Source organism: Cavia porcellus, unplaced genomic scaffold, assembly GCF_034190915.1.
Source record: "Cavia porcellus strain 051 isolate PalLab524CR breed Dunkin Hartley unplaced genomic scaffold, mCavPor4.1 scaffold_16, whole genome shotgun sequence".
NCBI classification, from domain to species: domain Eukaryota; kingdom Metazoa; phylum Chordata; class Mammalia; order Rodentia; family Caviidae; genus Cavia; species Cavia porcellus.
The window spans coordinates 33,855,133-33,874,991 of NW_026947499.1; the positions used below are offsets into that span (position 1 = coordinate 33,855,133).

General features: G+C 42.2%; 1 protein-coding gene across 7 annotated transcripts in view; it reads left to right on the forward strand.

Moving 5' to 3' along the window:
* The window catches only part of Pdpk1 (3-phosphoinositide dependent protein kinase 1), a 103,171-nt gene extending 83,369 nt beyond the window's left edge, over positions 1–19,802 (forward strand). For all 7 annotated transcript variants that reach the window (XM_063226334.1, XM_063226329.1, XM_063226331.1 and 4 more), the window contains 4 exons: positions 1,069–1,286; positions 12,969–13,026; positions 13,958–14,110; positions 14,459–19,802. In XM_063226334.1, the coding sequence (XP_063082404.1) occupies positions 1,069–1,286; positions 12,969–13,026; positions 13,958–14,110; positions 14,459–14,575 (546 nt within the window). In that variant the 3' untranslated portion in view covers positions 14,576–19,802. The remainder of the gene's footprint in view (positions 1–1,068; positions 1,287–12,968; positions 13,027–13,957; positions 14,111–14,458) is intronic.
* The last annotated feature ends 57 nt before the right edge of the window (positions 19,803–19,859 follow it).

The window sequence follows — 19,859 nt, forward strand, 5'->3', positions numbered from 1 at the left end:
GACCTATGGGTGGTTAGACACTTCGTTGCTATGTGACTGTGGCCACAAGGCCCTGGGAGGGCTAAGTCCTTCTCATGTCCTCAGCTGTGAGTGGTTTGATGAGTTGTGTCCATAGAAGTGGAGTTGGTGGCCCATGCTGGGTAAAAGCACAGCTCCCTGCCTGCACTGATGTCTGGGCTTCTGGCATCAGAGCTCATTGGTTTCTGGCACCAGAGCTTTTGGCTCCATGCTTTTATAATTGTGTCTAAGAGTTTCTGAATGCTGCTTATCTCTAAGAGATACTTGGGCCTTGAATTTCTGGACATGTGGGTTTAGAGGGTAGCCCTTAGTCAGTGCAGATCCATGCTTAGCAGGAGCAGGCCTGCCTCATCTGAAAGGTGCAGCTCTAGGGTCACTGACTTTGAGGTTCCTTATCTCCCAAGACTTGATTACAAGTATAGGGTTTTATTATTACCTTGTTATTAAAACTTTTTTTTTTTTTTTTGAGATAGGGTCTTGCTGTGTAATTCAGGATGGCTGTGAACTTCCTATGTAGCCAGGGTCTTGCTGTATAGTTCAGGCCAACCCTGTGTTCACTGTGTGGCCTTGAACTGATTATGATCCACCTGCCTCAGCCATTCAGGGGTTGGGATTACAGACATGTGTTGTCATGCCCGTCATATCTGAGCTCAGCCATTCTCCATTGTGACCTCACTATACTTAGAAGTGATTTTTGGAAGTTCCTTGTCATTGATGTACGTTTTTTCTGGTTTGATCAGCATTGAAATGTTTTCCAGCCTATTCCTGAGCATAGAGTTCTACTTTAGTTGACTGAGGAACTTTAGCTTATACCTAAAAATCTTCCAAAGCTGCACTAAAATCACTGCTGCCTTGGCTTAGCAACCCAGATGATCTGGCAGAGGAGAATAAGATCTCTGTATGCTTACCAGAAGGGACAGACAGCCACATTCTTTGGTTGTGTGTGGGAGTCCACCAGGTGTGGGAGGACCTCAGGGATACATACTGTGTGGGGTTTTGACCTGAGAGGCAAGTTAAGGCACCTTTCTCTGTTTTTCTTCTTCCCTGCAGTATGATAATCTCCTGAGCCAGTTTGGCTGCATGCAAGTGTCGTCATCCTCCTCCTCCCATTCCCTGTCTGCAGTGGATGCTGGCCTGCCCCATAGGTCAGGCAGCAACATAGAGCAGTACATCCATGATTTGGACACTAACTCTTTTGAACTGGACTTACAGTTTTCTGAAGATGAGAAGAGGTTATTATTGGAGAAGCAGGCCGGTGGAAACCCTTGGTAAGAATTACAGGGATAAAAGACTTCTGTATTTAAATGCAGTGAGTCTGAGTAGCAAATATCCAGCAGGGATGCTGAGTGAGGCTCATAATGACATATTGACCTACCAGTTTGAATGTCCCTTCTTTTTTCTTTTCCCCTTTCTTTTTGCATATTGTCTGTCTGCCTGCCTTTCTCTCTCTCTCTCTCTCTCTCTCTCTCTCTCTCTCTCTCTCTCTTCCTTTCTTTTTTTGAGATAAAGTCTCACTATGTAATTCACACTGGCCTTGAACTCACAGCGGTCTCTTGAGTGCTAGGATTTGAGTGCTTGAATGTTCTTAAAAAGAAGACATTCTGTGGCAGGGGATATAGCCTAGTGGCATAAGCACCTGCCTGGCAAGTGCAAGGTCCTAAGTTTGATTTCTAGTAGCAAAAAAAGAGAGAGAGAATACTCCAAGAGGATGGTTGGAATGTGATGTTTAGAAGGCTGTGGGGCCAAGGATTGAGTGGACTCTCAAGTATCCTAGTTCAAGAGGGCAAGGCTGCAGACAATTTCTTGCTTTGCCAGATGTAGAAACCCTATGACTGAAATAACTGGCCTTTTGCTGAGGCAGTCAGAGGATTTCTAAGGTTTTGTTTCTATTTGTAGTAAGGCAAACATTTTTCATGTTTATTGGGCACTTGTATTTACTTTTTTGAGGTACTTTGTATACTTTGTTCGTTTATTTATTTAGAGTCAGGTTCTCACAGTGTAGTATAGGCTGGCCGTCAATTCACTATGCAGCCCAGGGTGGCCTCAAATTGCTGCAATCCTCCTGCTGTAGCCTTCTGAGTGCTGGGATTATAACTGTGTGCCACCACACCTGTTTGTTCACATCTTTTATTTTGTGTTTATTTATTTTTCCTTTGCATCTTTTAAAAGTCAAGTTTTAATAGCCATATGTATGCAAGATGTTCTGTGTTGTATATTTTGTCACGATTTTCCTTCCAGTTTATTCATCATTCTGTTGATGATGTATTTTGGAAGTTATAAAACTCAACTTGTTTTTATTTCCTTTTCCATTTTAGACTTGTTGAAAATGGCCTCAATTTTTTTAAACCTATATTTTATTCAAGAGTTTTTATGCTTATAGCTTTTTTATGGGTAGAATGGGGCCCAGGGCAGTGGAGATCTCTTGGGTAGACATGGAATAGGATGGGGTGTAAAGAGAAGGCAGACAGGAAGAAGTTGAGAGCTGAGTAAGCCAGGAAAAAAGGACGCATGGCTCAAGGGACCTTTGGGAAGAGTGAGAGGGAAAGGAGCTAAGCCAGGCATGGTGGCACGGGCCTATAATCCCAGCACTCAGAGGAGACTGAGGCAGGAGGATTGCTGTGAGTTCAAGGCCAGCCTGCACTACATAGTGAGAACCTGTCTCCAAAAAGGGATGGGGGTGGGGCCTGAATTCTCAGTGACTTTACTACCACAGTCCAGAGGAAGAGAAAAGCCTACATGTGACTAAGATTAGGATGTCATACCATTAGAAATTATTGTCTCTAGAAAGACTTGAGTATAATGCCAGTTCTCAGAAATAACTACAATTATAGGGAGTTTAAATATGTCCTTTAACACTTTGCTTCTTAAAATAAGGTTATTAGGGATAGGGAAAAAGTTAGTGTTTTGTTTTATTTTGTTTGCAATATTGGGGATTAAATCAAGGGAGTATGCCAGACATGGTAGCACATGTCTGTCATTTCAGCACTTGGGAGGCTGAGCAGGAGGGTCACCAGAAGTTCGAGGCCAGCCTGCACTTCTTTTTTTGTTTGTTTGTTTGTTTTTGTCTTTTTCATTTTTATCAGTACCAGGGATGGAACTCACAACTGCCTGCTTGCAACGCAGGCACTTATGCCACTGAGCTAAATCCCCAGCCCCTAGTCTGCACTTCTTAGTCAGATCCTGTCTCAAAAAAAAAAAAAAAATTTTTTTTTTTAATTGTACTGGGAATTGAGCTCAGGACATTGTGCTTGCCAGGCTGGTGCTTATGCCACTGAGCTATATCCCTAGTCGTGAGTTTTTTTTTTTAAATGTGGCTCAGTGGGAGACTTCTTTCCTAGTATATACAAGGTCCTGGATTTGATCCTCAGCACCCTCCCCAAATTTTGAATTTTATCTTAAAATGTTACTTTAGATACTAATAAATTTTCTAAAAGAATATCTATAATGTGTTTTTTACATGTAAGTATGAGTCATTGACTTAAAAACAAGAGACTTGTTTTTTCAACCATAACAGCACCATCTAAATCCAGAGATGCTCAGAAGGAACCCAAGCCTTCTGAGAAAGGTGCAGTCGTTAGTGCTGCAGACCTGTGCCTTGTTTTCTCCCATGCCTGGCTCACTGCTGTCCTCTCTTGCTGCGGAATGAATCATTCAGGAAGTTGTACCATGGCCTTGACTTTTCAAGATAATGGAAGGACACTCAGAACCAGAGATTGTGGTTTGGTAGGTTAGACTCATCTTTGTCAGCTGTGACAGAAATCCCTGGAGAGGATGTATGCTGATTGCAGAGGTGCAAAGGAATGGAATCTCAAAGTGAAGGTGCAGTTCGGATGCTGACCCAAGACTGAGAGTGTCCCTGGGGATCCTTTCCAGATAATAATTCCATAAGTATCACACTTGCTGGTATAACCCTTCTCAGGATGTTGAGCAGGTTCCTGCTGTCACTGCTGATTTAGAAGCTGAGGTTGAAGTACCATTGCAGATGTCTATTTTAATAAATTGATAATTGCTAACAAAAAGAAAAAAGAAGGGGACTGGAGGTTTAGCTCAGCGGCATAAGTGCCTGCCTTGGAAGCAGGCAGTCGTGAGTTCGATCACCAGTACCTATAAAAAGGAAAAAGACAAAAAAAGAAAAGAAAAAAGAAAAAGGAGTTGGGGATATAGTTTAGTATTTGAGTGCTTACCTCACATGTAAAGCCCTGGCTTTCATCTTTAGCACCCCAAAACAGAAAGAAACTGAAATACCAAAGAATTGTGTGATGCATGAAGTGGTGGAAATCTACACCATAGAAACTTGACAAAGCTGTAAATAAGAAACAAAAATGGAACAAAAGCATTCTTTCCCTTGGCTATATAGATGTTTATTCTTTGCCATTTTTGTCTGTGAAAAGGATGTTCATAGGATTACAGGTTCAATGAAATTGTGACATCATTTTGAGACCATCATTCAAAGTTTAAAGATAAAACAACATTTTAATTTTAAGGAAATACTTTACATTTAAAAAGCAACAATTTTTGTGGGTATGGTGGTATACCCTTACAATCCCAGGAGACTGAGGCAGGAGGATCACTGTGAGCCAAGGCCGGCCTAGCTTACATATGAGTTCAAGGCCAGGCTTGAGAACTTGTTTCAAAAAACCAACATTTTAAGTGAGTATGTGCTGAGTTCTTTAAAAACCAAGCACTGTTATAACCTTTTATGTCTGAAATGGAAAACCACACACTTATAAAAAGAGAAGAAAACCCCAGTTTCACCTCTGAGTGTTGCTAAGACTGATGAGTTTCACTGATGCTCTGTAGAATACATGGGAAGTATGCATAAAGCACCTGTGCTGCAGTCCATATATGAGAGCTGTCTCCAAGAGAGGACTGCTGAGACTGCTAGCCTGTTCTCTAGGGACACCACCATCTTTGGAATTAGACCTGTGGGCTAACTCTGGTTATACAAGTATGGCCATTTGGCTGATCTTTTTCCTGAGAATGATAGAAATGAACCTATGACTTCAAGGAAACAATTGAAAGTATTTGTACAAATGATAAAATTGAAACCTTAAAGTAAAAAGTAGGGTTTTGGAAAATTAACTGCAAACTTGACATCTTCCCATACTTGAAGACTTTTGACAAGATCAGTAGTGATGTTAATGAACTGATTCTGATTTTGTAGAATGTTATTTGTCATGATTTGGGAGTCTTCCATGACTGAGAAAACTGGTATTTTCCAGATAAAGAATGTATGGTGGGGGCTGGGGATTTAGCTCAGCGGCATAAGCACCTGCCTTGCAAGCACATGGTTGTGAGTTCGATCCCCGATACCGATTAAAAAAAAAAAAAAGAATATATGGTGTTATAAAGTCACATAAGGCTAGAGGATCCATTCTAAGTGTGAAGCAGATTGATTTTTTTTTTTTTTTTTTTTTGGGTACTGGAAATTGAACTCACCAGCTCGCACTTGCCAGGCAGGCACTGTGCTGCTAAGCTACATCCCTAGCCCAAATTGATGGCTTTTAATGTCACAGTATATGAAAAATTTCCTTGTCGTCCAGATTTCCAACTGCACTTAACATTTAAGAAACTACTGCTTGTTATGTTGCTAAGAAAACTGGCTATCCATATATAGAAGATTGAATCTAAACTTTTATTTCTCACCGCATACTAAACTAAAATCAAAATGGATCAAAAATGTAAATATTAAAACAGCAACATTTAATCTACAGGAAGATAAAATAGGTAAGACTCTTGAAGACAAGACTTTCTGAGCAGAACCCCAAATGTATAAGAAATAGCACCAAGAGTCAACAAATGGTATCAAATTAAAAAGCTTCTGCACAGCAATGCAAACAACCTACAAAATGGGAAAAAAATTACCAACCCGAAATAAAGGACTCAGTCAAACAATGGGCAACTGAAATGAATAAATACTTCTCAGAAGAAGTAGAAATGACTAATAAATACATGAAAAAATGTTCAGTATCTCTGGCCATTAGAGAAATGCAAATTGTAACAACCCTGGAATTGCATCTTATTCCAGAAAAGATGACTATCTCCAAGAAATTCAGTAATAACAAATGCTAGTGAGGCTCCAGGGGAAAAGGACCCCTTCTGCGTTGCTGGTGGGAATGTAAACTAGTATAATCATTATGGAAATCAGTATGGAGAATCCTCAAAAAACTAAAAATAGGAATTCCATTTAACCCAGGTATTCCTTTTCTAGGTATTTTCCCAAAGAGGTAAAGACTTTGTATTACAGTGATTTTATGCATACTATGCTTATATCAGCTCAACTCATAATAACTAAATCTTGAAAGCAGCGTTTATGTCCATCAACAAATGAATGATAAAGAAAATGTGGCCTTTATATACAATGGAGTAATACTTTGCCATAAAGAAGGATGAATTTTGAGTCATGAATGCATCTTGAGACTTTTTTTTTTCTTGAGGCAGGTTCTTGCTGTGTAGTGCAGGCCAGCCTTGAAGTCACTGTGTGGCCCAGGCTGGCCTCAAACTTGTGGCAGTGCTACCCCAGTCTCTCAAGTGCTGGGATTATAGGCATGTACCACCATGCCCTGTGAGACCATAATGTTAAGTGAAATAAATGAGACAGGAAAGCTGAAGTATCACATGGTTTCTCAAGTGAGAAACCGAAAGCATAAATAAATAAAGTCAAAGAAATACAAAATAGCTAGATCTTTTGCAAAAGGAAAGTGGGCAAGAGATAGAGGAGGAGGGGAGGCAAATTTTTAAAAAAAGGAATTAAGATGTGTTGTGTACCAGCTCTCCATGAAGAATATAATTATATTACTGCAAACTTGCACAGTAAATAAAAAGAAGACTTGATACAAATAATTCTTCCCAGTAATGATAGACTTATGGTTCTAGCAAAAGCCAATTAGAAAGACCATTCAAAGCACTCAACTTTCTTTTTTGCTTGGGGAAAATTTTGATTCTTAAATAAAATACGTAGCATACATACACACAGAAAAAATTGAAAGACAAGTATATAGAGACAGAAAGTAGATTCGTAGTTGCCTGGGACTGAGTGTGGGAAGAGGACTGATTACAAATGGGCATGCAGTTTCTTTTTTGGGTGATGGAAATGTTCTGACTTTAGATTGTACAACTCTAAATTTGATGAAAAACCATTGACTTGTACTCTTGAATAAATTTAGTGGTCTGTAAATTAGACCATAGTAAAGCTATTCTTAAAAAGAAGAAAATGTTGCTTGTTGCTAGGCATGGTGGTAACAAGCCATCCTAGCAGTGTAGCAAACTGAAGTAGGAGAATCACAAGTTCAAGCCCTGCCTGGGCAATTTAATAGTTTAGTGAGACCCCATTCCCTCCCAAACAAAAGAATTTTTTAAAAGTAATGACAGGTTGGGGATGCAGCTCAATATGAAGGCTCTAGATTCAATCCCTAAATACTGCAAAATAAACAAAAAATATTTACCGTCTTTTGAGTGTTGGTATAATATCAAGTAATAGTTTCCACATTTATCTAAAAAGGTTATTAAAATAAGCCTTCTTTTTTTCAGTGGTTCATGTAAATAAAGCTAGGCTTTTTGTGTACTTCAGCCTAAATGACAGATCAAACAGGATGAGGCCCAGGTTGATGTTAAGAATGCAACCCTATTGTGCAGGCTTAACATTAAATTTGTAAAATGTATAGCAGCACCAGTTATCTCATTTATTATTTTTGCTTTGGAAAACAGTTTATTTTTTATTTTTTAAAGATTTTTGGAGATAGATTCTTACTATGCTGAGACAGCCAGTCTGTGCTGAGGGCATCCAGCTGGGATCCTTGAAGGTGGTCCTCTCGGGATCTGTGTGGGGTACAATAGGATAGGAGGGGAGAACCCTGCTTTGAAATCTTGACAGAAGTGACATTTTACATGTTGTCCTTTGTGAGGAGCCTTCAGCCCTTGTGTCCCTGTATGTTTGACAGTGATTAAAGATGTTGCTGGTGAGATGTCCTGATTTGAGGCAGCCAAATGTGTGTCAAAGTGAAGTTGAACAGTTAGGAGTGTTTCGGCTGGGAGTTGTGGTGCCCTTGTACAGCAGTTTCAGCTACTTGTGAGGCTGAGACAGGAGGATCATGAATTTAAGGCCAGCTTGGACAATTTTGAGTCTCAAAATAGAAAGGGCTGGAGGTGTAACATGTATGAAGCCGTGGATTTAATCCTTAGCATTGCAGAATTGCAGAGCATTGCAAAAAGTATATCTCGGGGCTGGGGATTTAGCTCAGCAGCATTGCAAGCAGGCAGTCCTGAGTTCAATTCCCAGTACCGATAAAAAGGAAAAAGACCAAAAATAAAAAGTGTATCTCAGATTCAGATTTGATTTTTGGCTTGCTTGCATGCATGTGTGTGTGTGTGCATATGTGCGTGCATGCTTGCTTTCTTTCCTGCTTTCTGGACTATAGATAGGACTCTCACTGTGTTTTCCATGTGGGTCAAACTCCTACTTTGAAAGATTCTCATGGCTCAGCCTCTCTAGTAGCTGGGACTATAGGCACATGACAGTATATATGACTGGCTGAGTATTTAGATAACACAATTTGCAAGGGAGAAAGGCTGTGGGGTCAAGTTGGGGATGAGATTCTTTTTTTGTTGTTGTTTTTTTGTCTTTTTCCTTTTTTTATCGGTACCGAGGATCGAACTCACGACTGCCTGCTTGCAAGGCAGGTGCTTATGCTGCTGAGCTAAATCCCCAGCCCCAGGATGAGATTCTTCATGAGTTGGAACTGACTCTGAGGAAGATAGTCAAAGTTATTTCTTGAAATACTTCTCCATGTATATAAATATACAGCAGCTGGTTGTAAGCTAATTGATTGATTGTGTGGACTATAGTTAAACACAGTCAGCCTTTGTCCATCCTCTGTGTCCTCTGCCTCCCAGGATGCAACTAGGTGATTGTTCTCATCCTGGGGAAGAGCTAGGAGAGTCAGGGACTGTGAGTGCACATGTGTGTCTGAGAGTGAGCAAAATGCAGTCCTGGGACCGTACTATAAGGGGAAAGGAAAGCGCTTGCTGCTCTCCTTGTTGCCTCTGAACCAACTACAGGCTGTACTTTCTCTGCAAAGTGGCACTACTGCGATTGTTCTGTCCTTCTCCATTTTCTTTTTTCCCTTTGCACTGAAGGGTAGTCCTTTCTCCATATACCTTTCACACTGCTTTTGCAGCAAGCAGTCTGTCCTGGCCAGTGGTACTGACAACACTGTGGCACCTAGGGAATGGGGGGGGGGGGGGGTGTGCTGCAGCGGCAGCATTGTTTCTTTTCTTTGTTTAATAAGGTCATTCAGAATGTTTTTTTGTATTGCCCAGTTCCTGTCATAGGTTTCCAGTTGGGTGCTGTGTTCACTTTTTCTGCTGTGGGCTTGATGTTGGCCCATAGAGTACAGGCCCTGTACTCATAGGTGCATTTGCTAGAAATGTTCCCTAGCCTGTTGACTTGAAAACTCTGTTATTTTGTGGTTAGACTTTTTCTCATGTCCTGTCTGTTATTCAGTGTTTGGTGACTCCTTTTGCTTTCAGCCTGGAGGATGACCCCATCACATCGCTTGAGGAATTCCCCCTATCTTTATCTCATGCTTCTCTTGTCTGGTTTAAGATTTTTAAACTTTCTTTCTGGTGTGGTAAGAGAGGATGTATGGCACTGTGAGGCCTCCCCCTCCTTGCCTGTTTATCAGGCCTCACTGCCCAGGGTGCCAGAGGTGTGACTACTATCCTTTGTCTCCCATGTTTACTGTCCCCCACCCCAGTATAGTTAATAAATCTTCCTGTTACTCACCTGGGTTTCTTGATGTTGAAATGTCACAGGGCCTGCTTGTTAAGTGGACTGTGAAACATTACCCTCATGTCTCTGTGAGTTGTTTTTTCTATATTGTAGTAACTTCTTCTCAATAGATCTCCTCTTCAGAAATATCTAGCTGTTTTAAGTCTTGTGTGTGTTAGGTGGTTGATAAATGCTTTTTTGTGTGTGGTGTTTTTTTTTTTTTTTTTTTTTTTTTTTGAGACAAGGTCTCACTTTGCAGTTCAGGCTGGCCTTGAACTCACTTTGTAGCCAAGGTTTGCCTCAAACTCAACAATCCTTTGACCTCAACCTCCTGAATGATGGGATTATAGGCGTGTGCCACCACACCCAGCTAATAAATGCTTCTGAGAGTAGGCATATTACAGTTTCCCTCATAAAGGTCAAAGCTCTGTTCTCGGTCAGAATCTTAAGTTGTTTTTAAAGCCCACATGATCTATATTGTTTGTGACTTGAAGCCAGGCCCTTGGTGGAGCAGCCTCCCTGACAAGCACCACTGGTCCTAGTTGTTGGACTGGTCAGGTCACGCTAGGTCAGGCTGTGAGGCCAGTGGAGTTTGGTGAAAGAACTTGGTTCCATCGGTTTAGTTCCTCTTAAAAATGCTCTAAGCCATTTGTGGAGATATCCAGATATATTTTCATGGTTGTTCTAAGCCTCTTTCATTCTTTCATTTGCTCACTCACTTTCTTTCTTTCCTTTCCTTTCCTTTCCTTTCCTTTCCTTTCCTTTCCTTTCCTTTCCTTTCCTTTCTGTCTGTCTGTCTGTCTGTCTTGGTACCAAGAGTTGCACTCACAACTTCATGCCTGCTAGACAGGTGCTTTTGCCACTGAGCTAAATCCCCAGCCCTCTAAGCCCTTTTCAAATAAAACTATAGCATTTTTACAGTAGAATCTCAGATGAGGAATTTCAGTGTAATAAAGTACTTGCTTGGCATGCAGAAGGCCTTGGGTTTAATCTGTAGCACCAAAAAAAAAAAAAAAAAAGTCAGGTTTTGTGACCCATACTTGTAATCCCAGCACTCAGGAGGCTGAGGTAGCAGAATTAAAAATTGAGGGTTAGCTGGGGCAGTTTAGTATTTTAACAGGACTGTGTTTCAAAATAAAAAATTAAGGACAGGGAGAATGTTGATGAATGTAGTTTAGTGAGAAAACCCTGGGTTGAATCCCTAGTATCATTAATCAGCAATATAAACAGTAGTAGAGAATCTCTTTAACTAAATGAGATAGCCTGTAAACATTAGGATAGTCTCTTAAGCTTTTAGGAGGTAAAGTGATGTATATATACTGCTATTATGTATTAAATTAAAGCATATATTTGAAACTTTATCTTCCAATTCTTGTGTTTGAATAAAAATATTTCATTATGCCAAGTGTAGTGTTAAATGCCTGTAATCCCATCATCACTCAAGAGGCTCAGGCAGAATGATCATGAGTTTAAAGGAAGTCTGAGCTATTTACAGAGATCCAGTCTCACAAGCAACCAAACCAAACAAAAAAATGGACAGACAGACACACAGTGTTTTATTACTTGGGCAGAAATGTCAAAAAAATTTCTCTGTTCCTGGGTGCTGGGGTTTAACCCAAGGACTTAGGGCCTGGTAGATGCTAAGTGTGTGCTCTACCTCCTAGAGGAATTGTGTTCTTTCTTTTGCAGTACTGGGGGTTGAATCCAAGACCTCATAAATGGTAGCCAAATTTGCTACTTCTAAGCTACAGCGTCATCCATATATACATAGTCCACCTCAAAAAGGATATACACAGTTTAGGAAAAGGAAAACTTGCATAAATACTTTAATACTAAATTTATTGAGACCTTTGTTGTTTTGTTTTGAGACGGGGCTATATAGTTTAGATTGGCCTTTAACTCACTATGTAACCCAGGTTGGCCTTGAACTTAAGGTGATCCTTCTGCCTTACCCTCCTAAGTGCTGGGATTACAGATGTGTTCCACCGTGCCCAGTTACAAGTTACTCTGGCCTCTACGATTACAAGAGGTGCTCAAAGTGGTGGCCCTTAGCTTCTAGACACTTATTAATATGGCAGACTACTGATTTGGTGACAGTGGTCATTGAAATTGATTGCTGCACATGCATTTTATATTTCTTTTCTAAGGGCTGACAGGGTAGTGGGTTTTCTGCAATAGTATGACATACTCTTGGGTCTCCCATATGAGGGTAAAAGCATCTGTTGAAAAAAAGTCATAACTATTTTTCTTTTCCTGAAGCATATATAGTTTTTTTCTTTTGGCAGACTGTGTGTGTGTGTGTGTGTAGACAGTGTCTCACTATGCAGTTGAGGCTAGCCTTGAACCCAGAGCAGCCCTCTTGCCTCAGCCTCTGGAGTGCTGAGATTATAAGCATGCATCACCATACCTGGCATCTTTTTATATTTTAATTTTTTTAAACTTTTTATCGGTACCAGGGATCGAACTCACGACTGCCTGCTTGCAAGGCAGGTGCTTATGCCGCTAAGCTAAATCCCCAGCCCCTTATATTTTTGAGACAGGGTTTTGCTAAGTTGCCCAGGCAGATCCTGAACTTGCAGTCCTCCTGCTTAACCTTCTGAGGATCTGAAATTAGAGGTCTGTGCCAGAGTACCTAGCAGAAAAAATATTCCTGAGCCAAGTCCAACTTGAGTCTTTCAGGAATTTATAACTCTAAAGCACTCTGGATTCTGGGCACTGAACCAGGGGTCCTGGCATGGAAACTAAAGAAGACAATCTTATCCTGAAGTTTACTCCTAACAGTGTATGCCTTTCCAGGGAATTCATCACCTCTCAGCATAGTTTTGTTCTGTTTCATTTCTAGTTTGTGTGGGGATACTGTTCCTCATCACTGAACCCAGGGCTTCATGCACTCTACTTTTTTGAGATGACAGTGATATGTGTATTACCTGTTGGTATTGCAGCACCTCTCCCCAGCGCCTGTCCTGTGATATATAAGTGCCTCAGTCTGAGAGGTGACCACAGGGGATGCAGACTCCAGTTTAGATACAAGGAACATTCCCTATAATCAGAGTTATCTCCTGACCCTGAGGGGAACTTGATTCATGCTGAGTCCACAGAAGCCCTGGCAAATCTGTGTGGAAGGAAGAGTCTAGATAATGTCTATGACTGTCTTATTCTTCTTCTTCTTCTTTTTTAATAGGCACCAGTTTGTAGAAAATAATTTAATATTAAAAATGGGTCCAGTGGATAAGCGAAAGGTAAGTTGGATTCCTGCTGCTCTTCATCCTCATTCGTCTCTTTCTTCCTCATTCCTCTAACTTGGCCCAACTCCTTCCTTGGACTTCTGCTACAGTTGTTGAATGTAGCACCTTCATCCTGGCATACTGTTTAGAGAGTATTGCCATATTTTGTGGCCCAGGAAAGCAGTCAGAGCCCCACTGGGAGGCAGCAAAGGACAGGTAGAAAAGGCAGCCTTATGTTCTTGCTCTGGAACCTGGCTTACTTTTTCAAGGCTTCTGCCTTGTTGGGGAGGCCATATCTGATCCCCCAGTGTAGTCAAGTGTTTCATTAGAAGGACCAGGTGCCATGGCACACACCTGTAATCCCAGCTACTCAGGAGATTGAGGCAAGGGTGAATTAGATGTTCAACCCCAGGCTGTGGAACTTAGCAAAACAGCCTCAAAATAAAACAATATAAAGGTTTGGGAGTATAGCTCAGAGATAGACTCGTATACCTGGGTCAGATTCCATAGTATATAAAAATGAACAGAATAATTAAGGGTTGTGGTTTATACATTAAACAGATTGTGTTAGAAAATAATCAGAATGTGCTATCAGGCTCATACTGAGCATGGGCTTCTTACTTTCCTTCCTGGCTATGCAGCCTCCATGAATTAATGTGTCCATACCATATGGCCTGACTTGCTGACCCTATAGGCCTCTGTGCCTTGGAAGAACTGAGTACCTAGGAACAGTGGGGTGGCTGTCAGCAGTAAGGCCCTATCCTCATGTATTTTTGACCAAAGAAGTTGGACCTAGGCAGGAGCAGGTGTCACAGGTGAGTAGATAGGGAACTGGCAGTGTCCTTGTGCACTGAGGGGCTTTGCAGACCAGTCCCCTCTAAGGCAGTGGTTACCATTGCAGTCTTGTGATAGCAAGAGTCTTTTTTTTTTTTTTTTTAAATATCAGGGTTTGTTTGCACGAAGACGACAACTGTTGCTCACAGAAGGGCCACATTTATATTATGTTGATCCTGTCAACAAGGTCCTAAAAGGTGAAATTCCGTGGTCACAAGAACTCCGACCAGAAGCCAAGAATTTTAAAACTTTCTTTGTCCACACGGTGAGTCTGTCTCTATGGACTCTTGTTGGCAGTGTTACTGGAGAACGTGGTGCCTCTGCTGGAAGTATGTCTTGCTTTGTCCAAGGGGCAGCTGAGACCAGGGCAGTTTTTCCTGTCCAGAGGCTCTATATTAATGGCACAGTTCTGAGTTGGGCTGGGAGATACCCTGTGCTTGTTTTTTAGTTTGGGCTGGGTCCCTTGTCTACTACTTAGTTCTTGCACGCGTGACATGAAGGAAGACCACTGTGCCTACAGACTTCTGGGGCTGGTAGTGCTAGCAGCAGGATCAGTGGGCATGGTTCAAGTGTTTGGGACTCCAAGAGAACTATAGGTACTCTGTTTTTACAGCCTAACAGGACGTATTACCTGATGGATCCAAGTGGGAATGCTCACAAGTGGTGCAGAAAGATCCAGGAGGTTTGGAGGCAGCGATACCAGAGCCACCCAGATGCTGCTGTGCAGTGACACAGCCTGCGGCCGGGCTGCTCTTTGCTGCCAGGACACCTGCCCCAGTGCGGCTCGGCCGCCACCCAGGACGCTTCCAGACCACCTGCCAGCCATCTCAAGGAGAACACAGACGGCGGAAACCTTGCAGCTTTTTTATTTAAAAGAAAAGAAGAAAAAAAAAATCCAATCACACAAAGAACAAAACCAATAACAAACAGAAATCCAGGGTCACTTTGCTTGTTCTCTGTGCTCTGTGGAAGCTCCCATATGCTCTTGTGGTCAGGGAGACCCAGCCCCATGCACGGCAGCCCCGCTATCAACCAGACCAATGGCCAAACTTGGTATCATCAGCTCCTCCAAACGTCTGTTGGAGCTATGCGCCTGCCTCCACCCCTCCTTACCTGCCATGCACTGCCAAGGGACCTGTTGTGTCATCCCCCATCATCATCCGTCCCTCTCCCCGCACCAGGAGCCTCTTCACACCTCTGCTGGTTTGGACACCAGCTCTCTGGGCATAGGCTTCTTAGCTTTGTGCTGTCTTTCTTCCCTGTGTCACTCCTGTATGCCCCTCATGTGCCTCCTGGGTTGGCTATAGTGATAGAATATCTATGGTCTTTGCTGTCTGGCAGGCAAACTGCTGAGGTAAGGAGCGGGCAGTCTGCAGAAGTGGCATGTGGAACAGGCTGCCACACAGGGCTCAACTCCCAGGTCCCACTTCCTCACAGTGTATCCTGGTGGGACTGGATGCCAAGCCAAACTGACAGGAGAGACACATTAGCCTAGTTAACACCTAGCTGGGTCTTTTCCTAAGAAGACAAAATGTTCCCATGTATGAGGATGAGACCAGGAACCAGCCAGAGCAGCCTGGACCGATGGCCTCCATGTGGAGGAGTGAGGCCTCAGGTCTTCCTGAGAGTCTGAAAAGGTTTAAGTGTGTTGCTGCCTGCCAAGTGAGATGTATGCTGAGACAGAATCATTGTGTCTGCTTCCCTGGGGTGCTTCAGTTTCCTGTCTAGCCTCACATGCCTCTTGTTTCTGTCGTGCCTAAACCCTTCTCAAAGTTAGCTCAGTTTCTGTTTGTGTGTTGAACTAAACACCACCTCACATTGCCTGGTCACCTGGTCCCATAGGATGCACTTATGATTGCCTGGGACTCAACAACCCATTAAATCTGAGCCTGCCCAGTCTGGTGCGTCTTCTGCCAGTTTTAGGGCCACTTCCCTTTGATGCTTTAGTGGCATTGCGCTGCTCTATAATACAGCTTAGGACATGTCAGTCCCTTGTTTTGCTTTATTATTCTCAGGAAGAGTGCTCCAGAGTGGCTCAGTTATACCTCTTCCTGCCTAGGTTGTTCCTGGAATGGCCATTAGTCCCTGCCTTTGCAGTCTACCAACATACATGCCTCTTACTCCCATGTCCCCAGGGCTAGAACAACTTTGTCATTTCTGCAGATTTTCACAAAGGCACCAGCAAAAGGCCATCTCCTGTCTCCAGGGACTATTTATCACCCAGTTTCCCAAACTGTTTTAATGATAAAGATGACTTTTTTTTAAGCTGGGAAGAGATACAGATGTGGGTCTGCTGTTGTGCTGGGGCACAGACACTGGGTGAAAGAAGAGACTCCTCCTTAGGCTTTGCCAGCGATTTCTGTGTTTTATGCAAGCAAGCGTGTGTTAGGGCCCTCTTGTCCTTGGGGTACCCCAGGGAGCAGGACCCAAGCCTGACTCATGACAGTACAGCCAGGGTCCTTCTGTCATAGGTTTTGGAGAGATTTGCCCGTGTTAGGTGAGCCTTACCTGGCTATTTCTTTCTTGGAAAGGCTCGCTTCCCTTGTTGCTGTCTTTTCCCTCAAAATGTCCAATATCTATGTGTACAGGGGAAGTTTCCTGACTCCTCTTCACACACAAATGCAGGGAAAGCAGTGCCCCAGAGCACAAGGGACTGAGACTTGCTTGATAAGAGCACCAGGCTGGCCACAGGAAAGTAAGGTGAGTGTCCTGTTGCCTCTTCGCTCTGGAGAGTGCCACTACCTCTGAGGCTTCACCAACAAGCACTATCCTAACCTCCAGAGCCACAGATGAAGGCTCAGAGCTGAAGGCTGAGATGATAGCTGTCCCTGGCTGTGCTGTTAGCTGAGCCCTTTTGAATCAACTTTTTCTTCACTCACAGACCCCCTTTTCTTTGCCCCCCCCCCTTTGGTACCGGGAATCAAACTCAGGACCCCACGCTTGCCAGGCAGGCACTGTACCACTGAGCTGTACCCCCAGACTTTCCTTGCTTTTATGTTTAAGGCCCGTGTAGGTTCTTTTCTTGCCCAGACTTATGTCAAGTTTAGTTTCTCCCAACCTTAGAGCCATCACCTGGGATGTAGGTGCCTTAGGTTCTGGGACAGCGATGTGAATGACAGTCTACATGTATAGACATATATAGACGGAAATCTATCCAAAATGGGGACCTGTCCAAGGTGAGAAAGTGGTGTCCTTTTAATAGTTCTGGGAGTCATGCGTCTTACTAAGAAAGGGCAACGATAAACATAAATGCCATGACATACCCAGTGTGGTGTCTCTGGCATAGAGGGGCAAATGATGTGGTCATCAACAGCTCAGAGAGCTCATTGGGCCCTGCCTAGGAGGGGACACTGAGAAAGTTGAGTTTGGTTGGGTTGTTCCTATCCTTTTCCTATGACCCCACCAAGGGCAGTGGGCAACGCTGTATGGGCCTCTGAGCCTCGTCACCCCAGAGAATGGCTACTCTTTCTGAATCAGTTAAAAGTTTGATTTGGGAACGATGGCTCGGAGTCAGGCCAAAGTTGGCAGGAATTTCACTTGGGTAGCTCTCTTGGGTCACCCTGTGTTAGTTGTGGTCCATACCTGAAGGGATTGGCAGACAGCTCAATGGCATAGACCCTCAGGGTGCCAGTTAAGTGGTTTCCAGTGATTTTGCACCTTCTTAAAGGTAACATTGGTTTTCTGAAAAAGTCAACTGTAGGCTTACCACCTAGAGAGCACAGTGGGCATTTTGATCCAGATCCCCACACCCCCTCCATCCCAGCATTTGTTTGCTTTTGTAACTAAACTGGGAACATTTACATCATTTTGCATCAGGCTTTTTAATTTTGCTAGTTCATCCTAAGTATTTTCCCATGTCATGAACAGTTCTTCAAACGCATGTTTTTAATGATTGTAGACTAATGCTTGTAAATTTTATCCTAATTTATCTGACCATTTCCTGTTGTAAAACATTTATTAGATGGTTTCTGGTTTTTCACTATATAAATATTGCTGTGGTGAATATCCTTATTCCCCCTAAAATACTTGCAAGTGGTATTTTTGGGTCAAAGACTTTGTTCATTTCAGATATTATTCCCTTTTGGTCTGATGCTTAGATGCTGCAAATTCAAGTAATAGAATCCACTTCTTGGTGTCTTACAGATACTGAACAAATCAGTTTTTACTAAGCTGTGTGTTGCAAAGAATGTTTGAATATGATTGGTCTTTTCTTTAAAAGGCCACAATGGTGTCATTACTGCAGCTCTATTTCTGACAGATTTTTACAGGAGCCAGTTTCCTTACTTTCACTGCAAGAATCATGAGTGCATGTTCTCTTCCATCCCTGCTGCTATGGCTCCCTAGTGCTTGGTGATGTTTTCAGAATCTTGTACTTTGTGTCACAATGGTACTAAATGCTTCTGCACAGTCAGCAGAGATAAATGTTGAACTGACCTTGCCACATGCTTAGGGGTGATTTGTAATTAAGTTTATACATTTAGAAAGTACATTGGACCATTTGGGATTCGTAGCAGAGCAAAGGCTCTCCTTGAAAAAGAAACCATGGAGATGATTGGGTTTTACAAAAGTATGTTTATGTTTATCCCTTCCCACTTTCAGGGTCTTTATGGTTCTGAACAGCAAAATGACCATGCCTCTTGCTTCATCCTTCCTACCCACAATACTTTAACTCCAGACCACTGAAATTTGGTTGGGGACCATTAATTATGAGCAAAAATATGCATGAAGGATTTTGTGGGTATCATGCTGACTGCCACTTGAGTCTACCAAAGCTTATGATTGAATTGTACAGAATTGGGCTGCTTATCCTCTGGTGTCTCTCCTCTGGGCCCTTGGCTGGTCCACAGACCCAGGGTGATCATTGCTAAATCTTCAGTGGTTGCACCTCTCATGAGAGTATGGTAAAGGCACTACGTTCTAGAAGATGACACTTTACATCTTTTTCCATTTTGTTTCATTGAAAATCTAACATGAACTGATAGTGACTCAGGTATGCCTGGCTTATTCTTAGGCAGAACATACGGCATGTGCCCTTGAAAACAGCTGGAGCCATTTTCAGAGCCTCTGAGGGCTGCTGGCTACTGGCCCAAGATTGTATGGTTGTAAATTAATCTGCCTGTGAAGAATTGGTCTGGGTAGGAAGTTTCCAGGAAATAACCCTTATCATCATTGCTGAGGTGGTCATGGTGGGCAAATGAATGAACCATGAAAATACCTGAATTTTCCCTGTAAGTCGTTTTTTCAATATGAAGAAACACCACACTGTACAGAGAACTTTTTACAAACAGCAAATCTTTTACTCATGTAGCCCACACTAATCTGTCTGGCTGAATGACTTCAGGTAAGTTCTTGTGTAGTGAAAGCCTATATTTTGACCATAGTTTGGATGTTGACAAATTAAATATTACAGTATTTAGAACTGCTGCAGCTGTTCCATAACCACATAAAAATAGGACAAATCAGTAGTGTGTTGCTTTTCTTCAGGATGGTGGCAGTCAGAACAAGTGTAACATTCTCTACCTGGTCTGTAGCTGTACAGCAAAGCAAAAGTTAAAAAAAATAAACTTATGAAAACAAATAATGCAATGATACTAGGATATACACTTTTGTATTTTTATTCTTATATAAGGTTATTTGCTGGCTATTGTTGGCCTCTAGTTCAGTCTGTGTTATTTAAATTCTAATATATGAATTATTTGGATTGAATTCATGTTCGGGGCCACGCTGTTGTATGTATTGATGTACAGCCTTGAATGTGAATAATTATTGTAAACTATATTTTACAACTTTTTTTCTGGCTTTATTATATAAATTTTCTATTTGGTCATGGTTTAATCATAATTTAATGAATCTGTTTGTTCTCTTTTTTCAAGTATCTGTGCTTTAGATGTAGTTACCGAATGATGAATTTCACTCGTATGCTCGGTAATCTTGTAATAAAAGCATGTAGCGTGTTACCTGTTTGTGGGCCTGGCTCCTCTTTGAGTGGGGGCGAAATCGAGTATCCCTCTGGC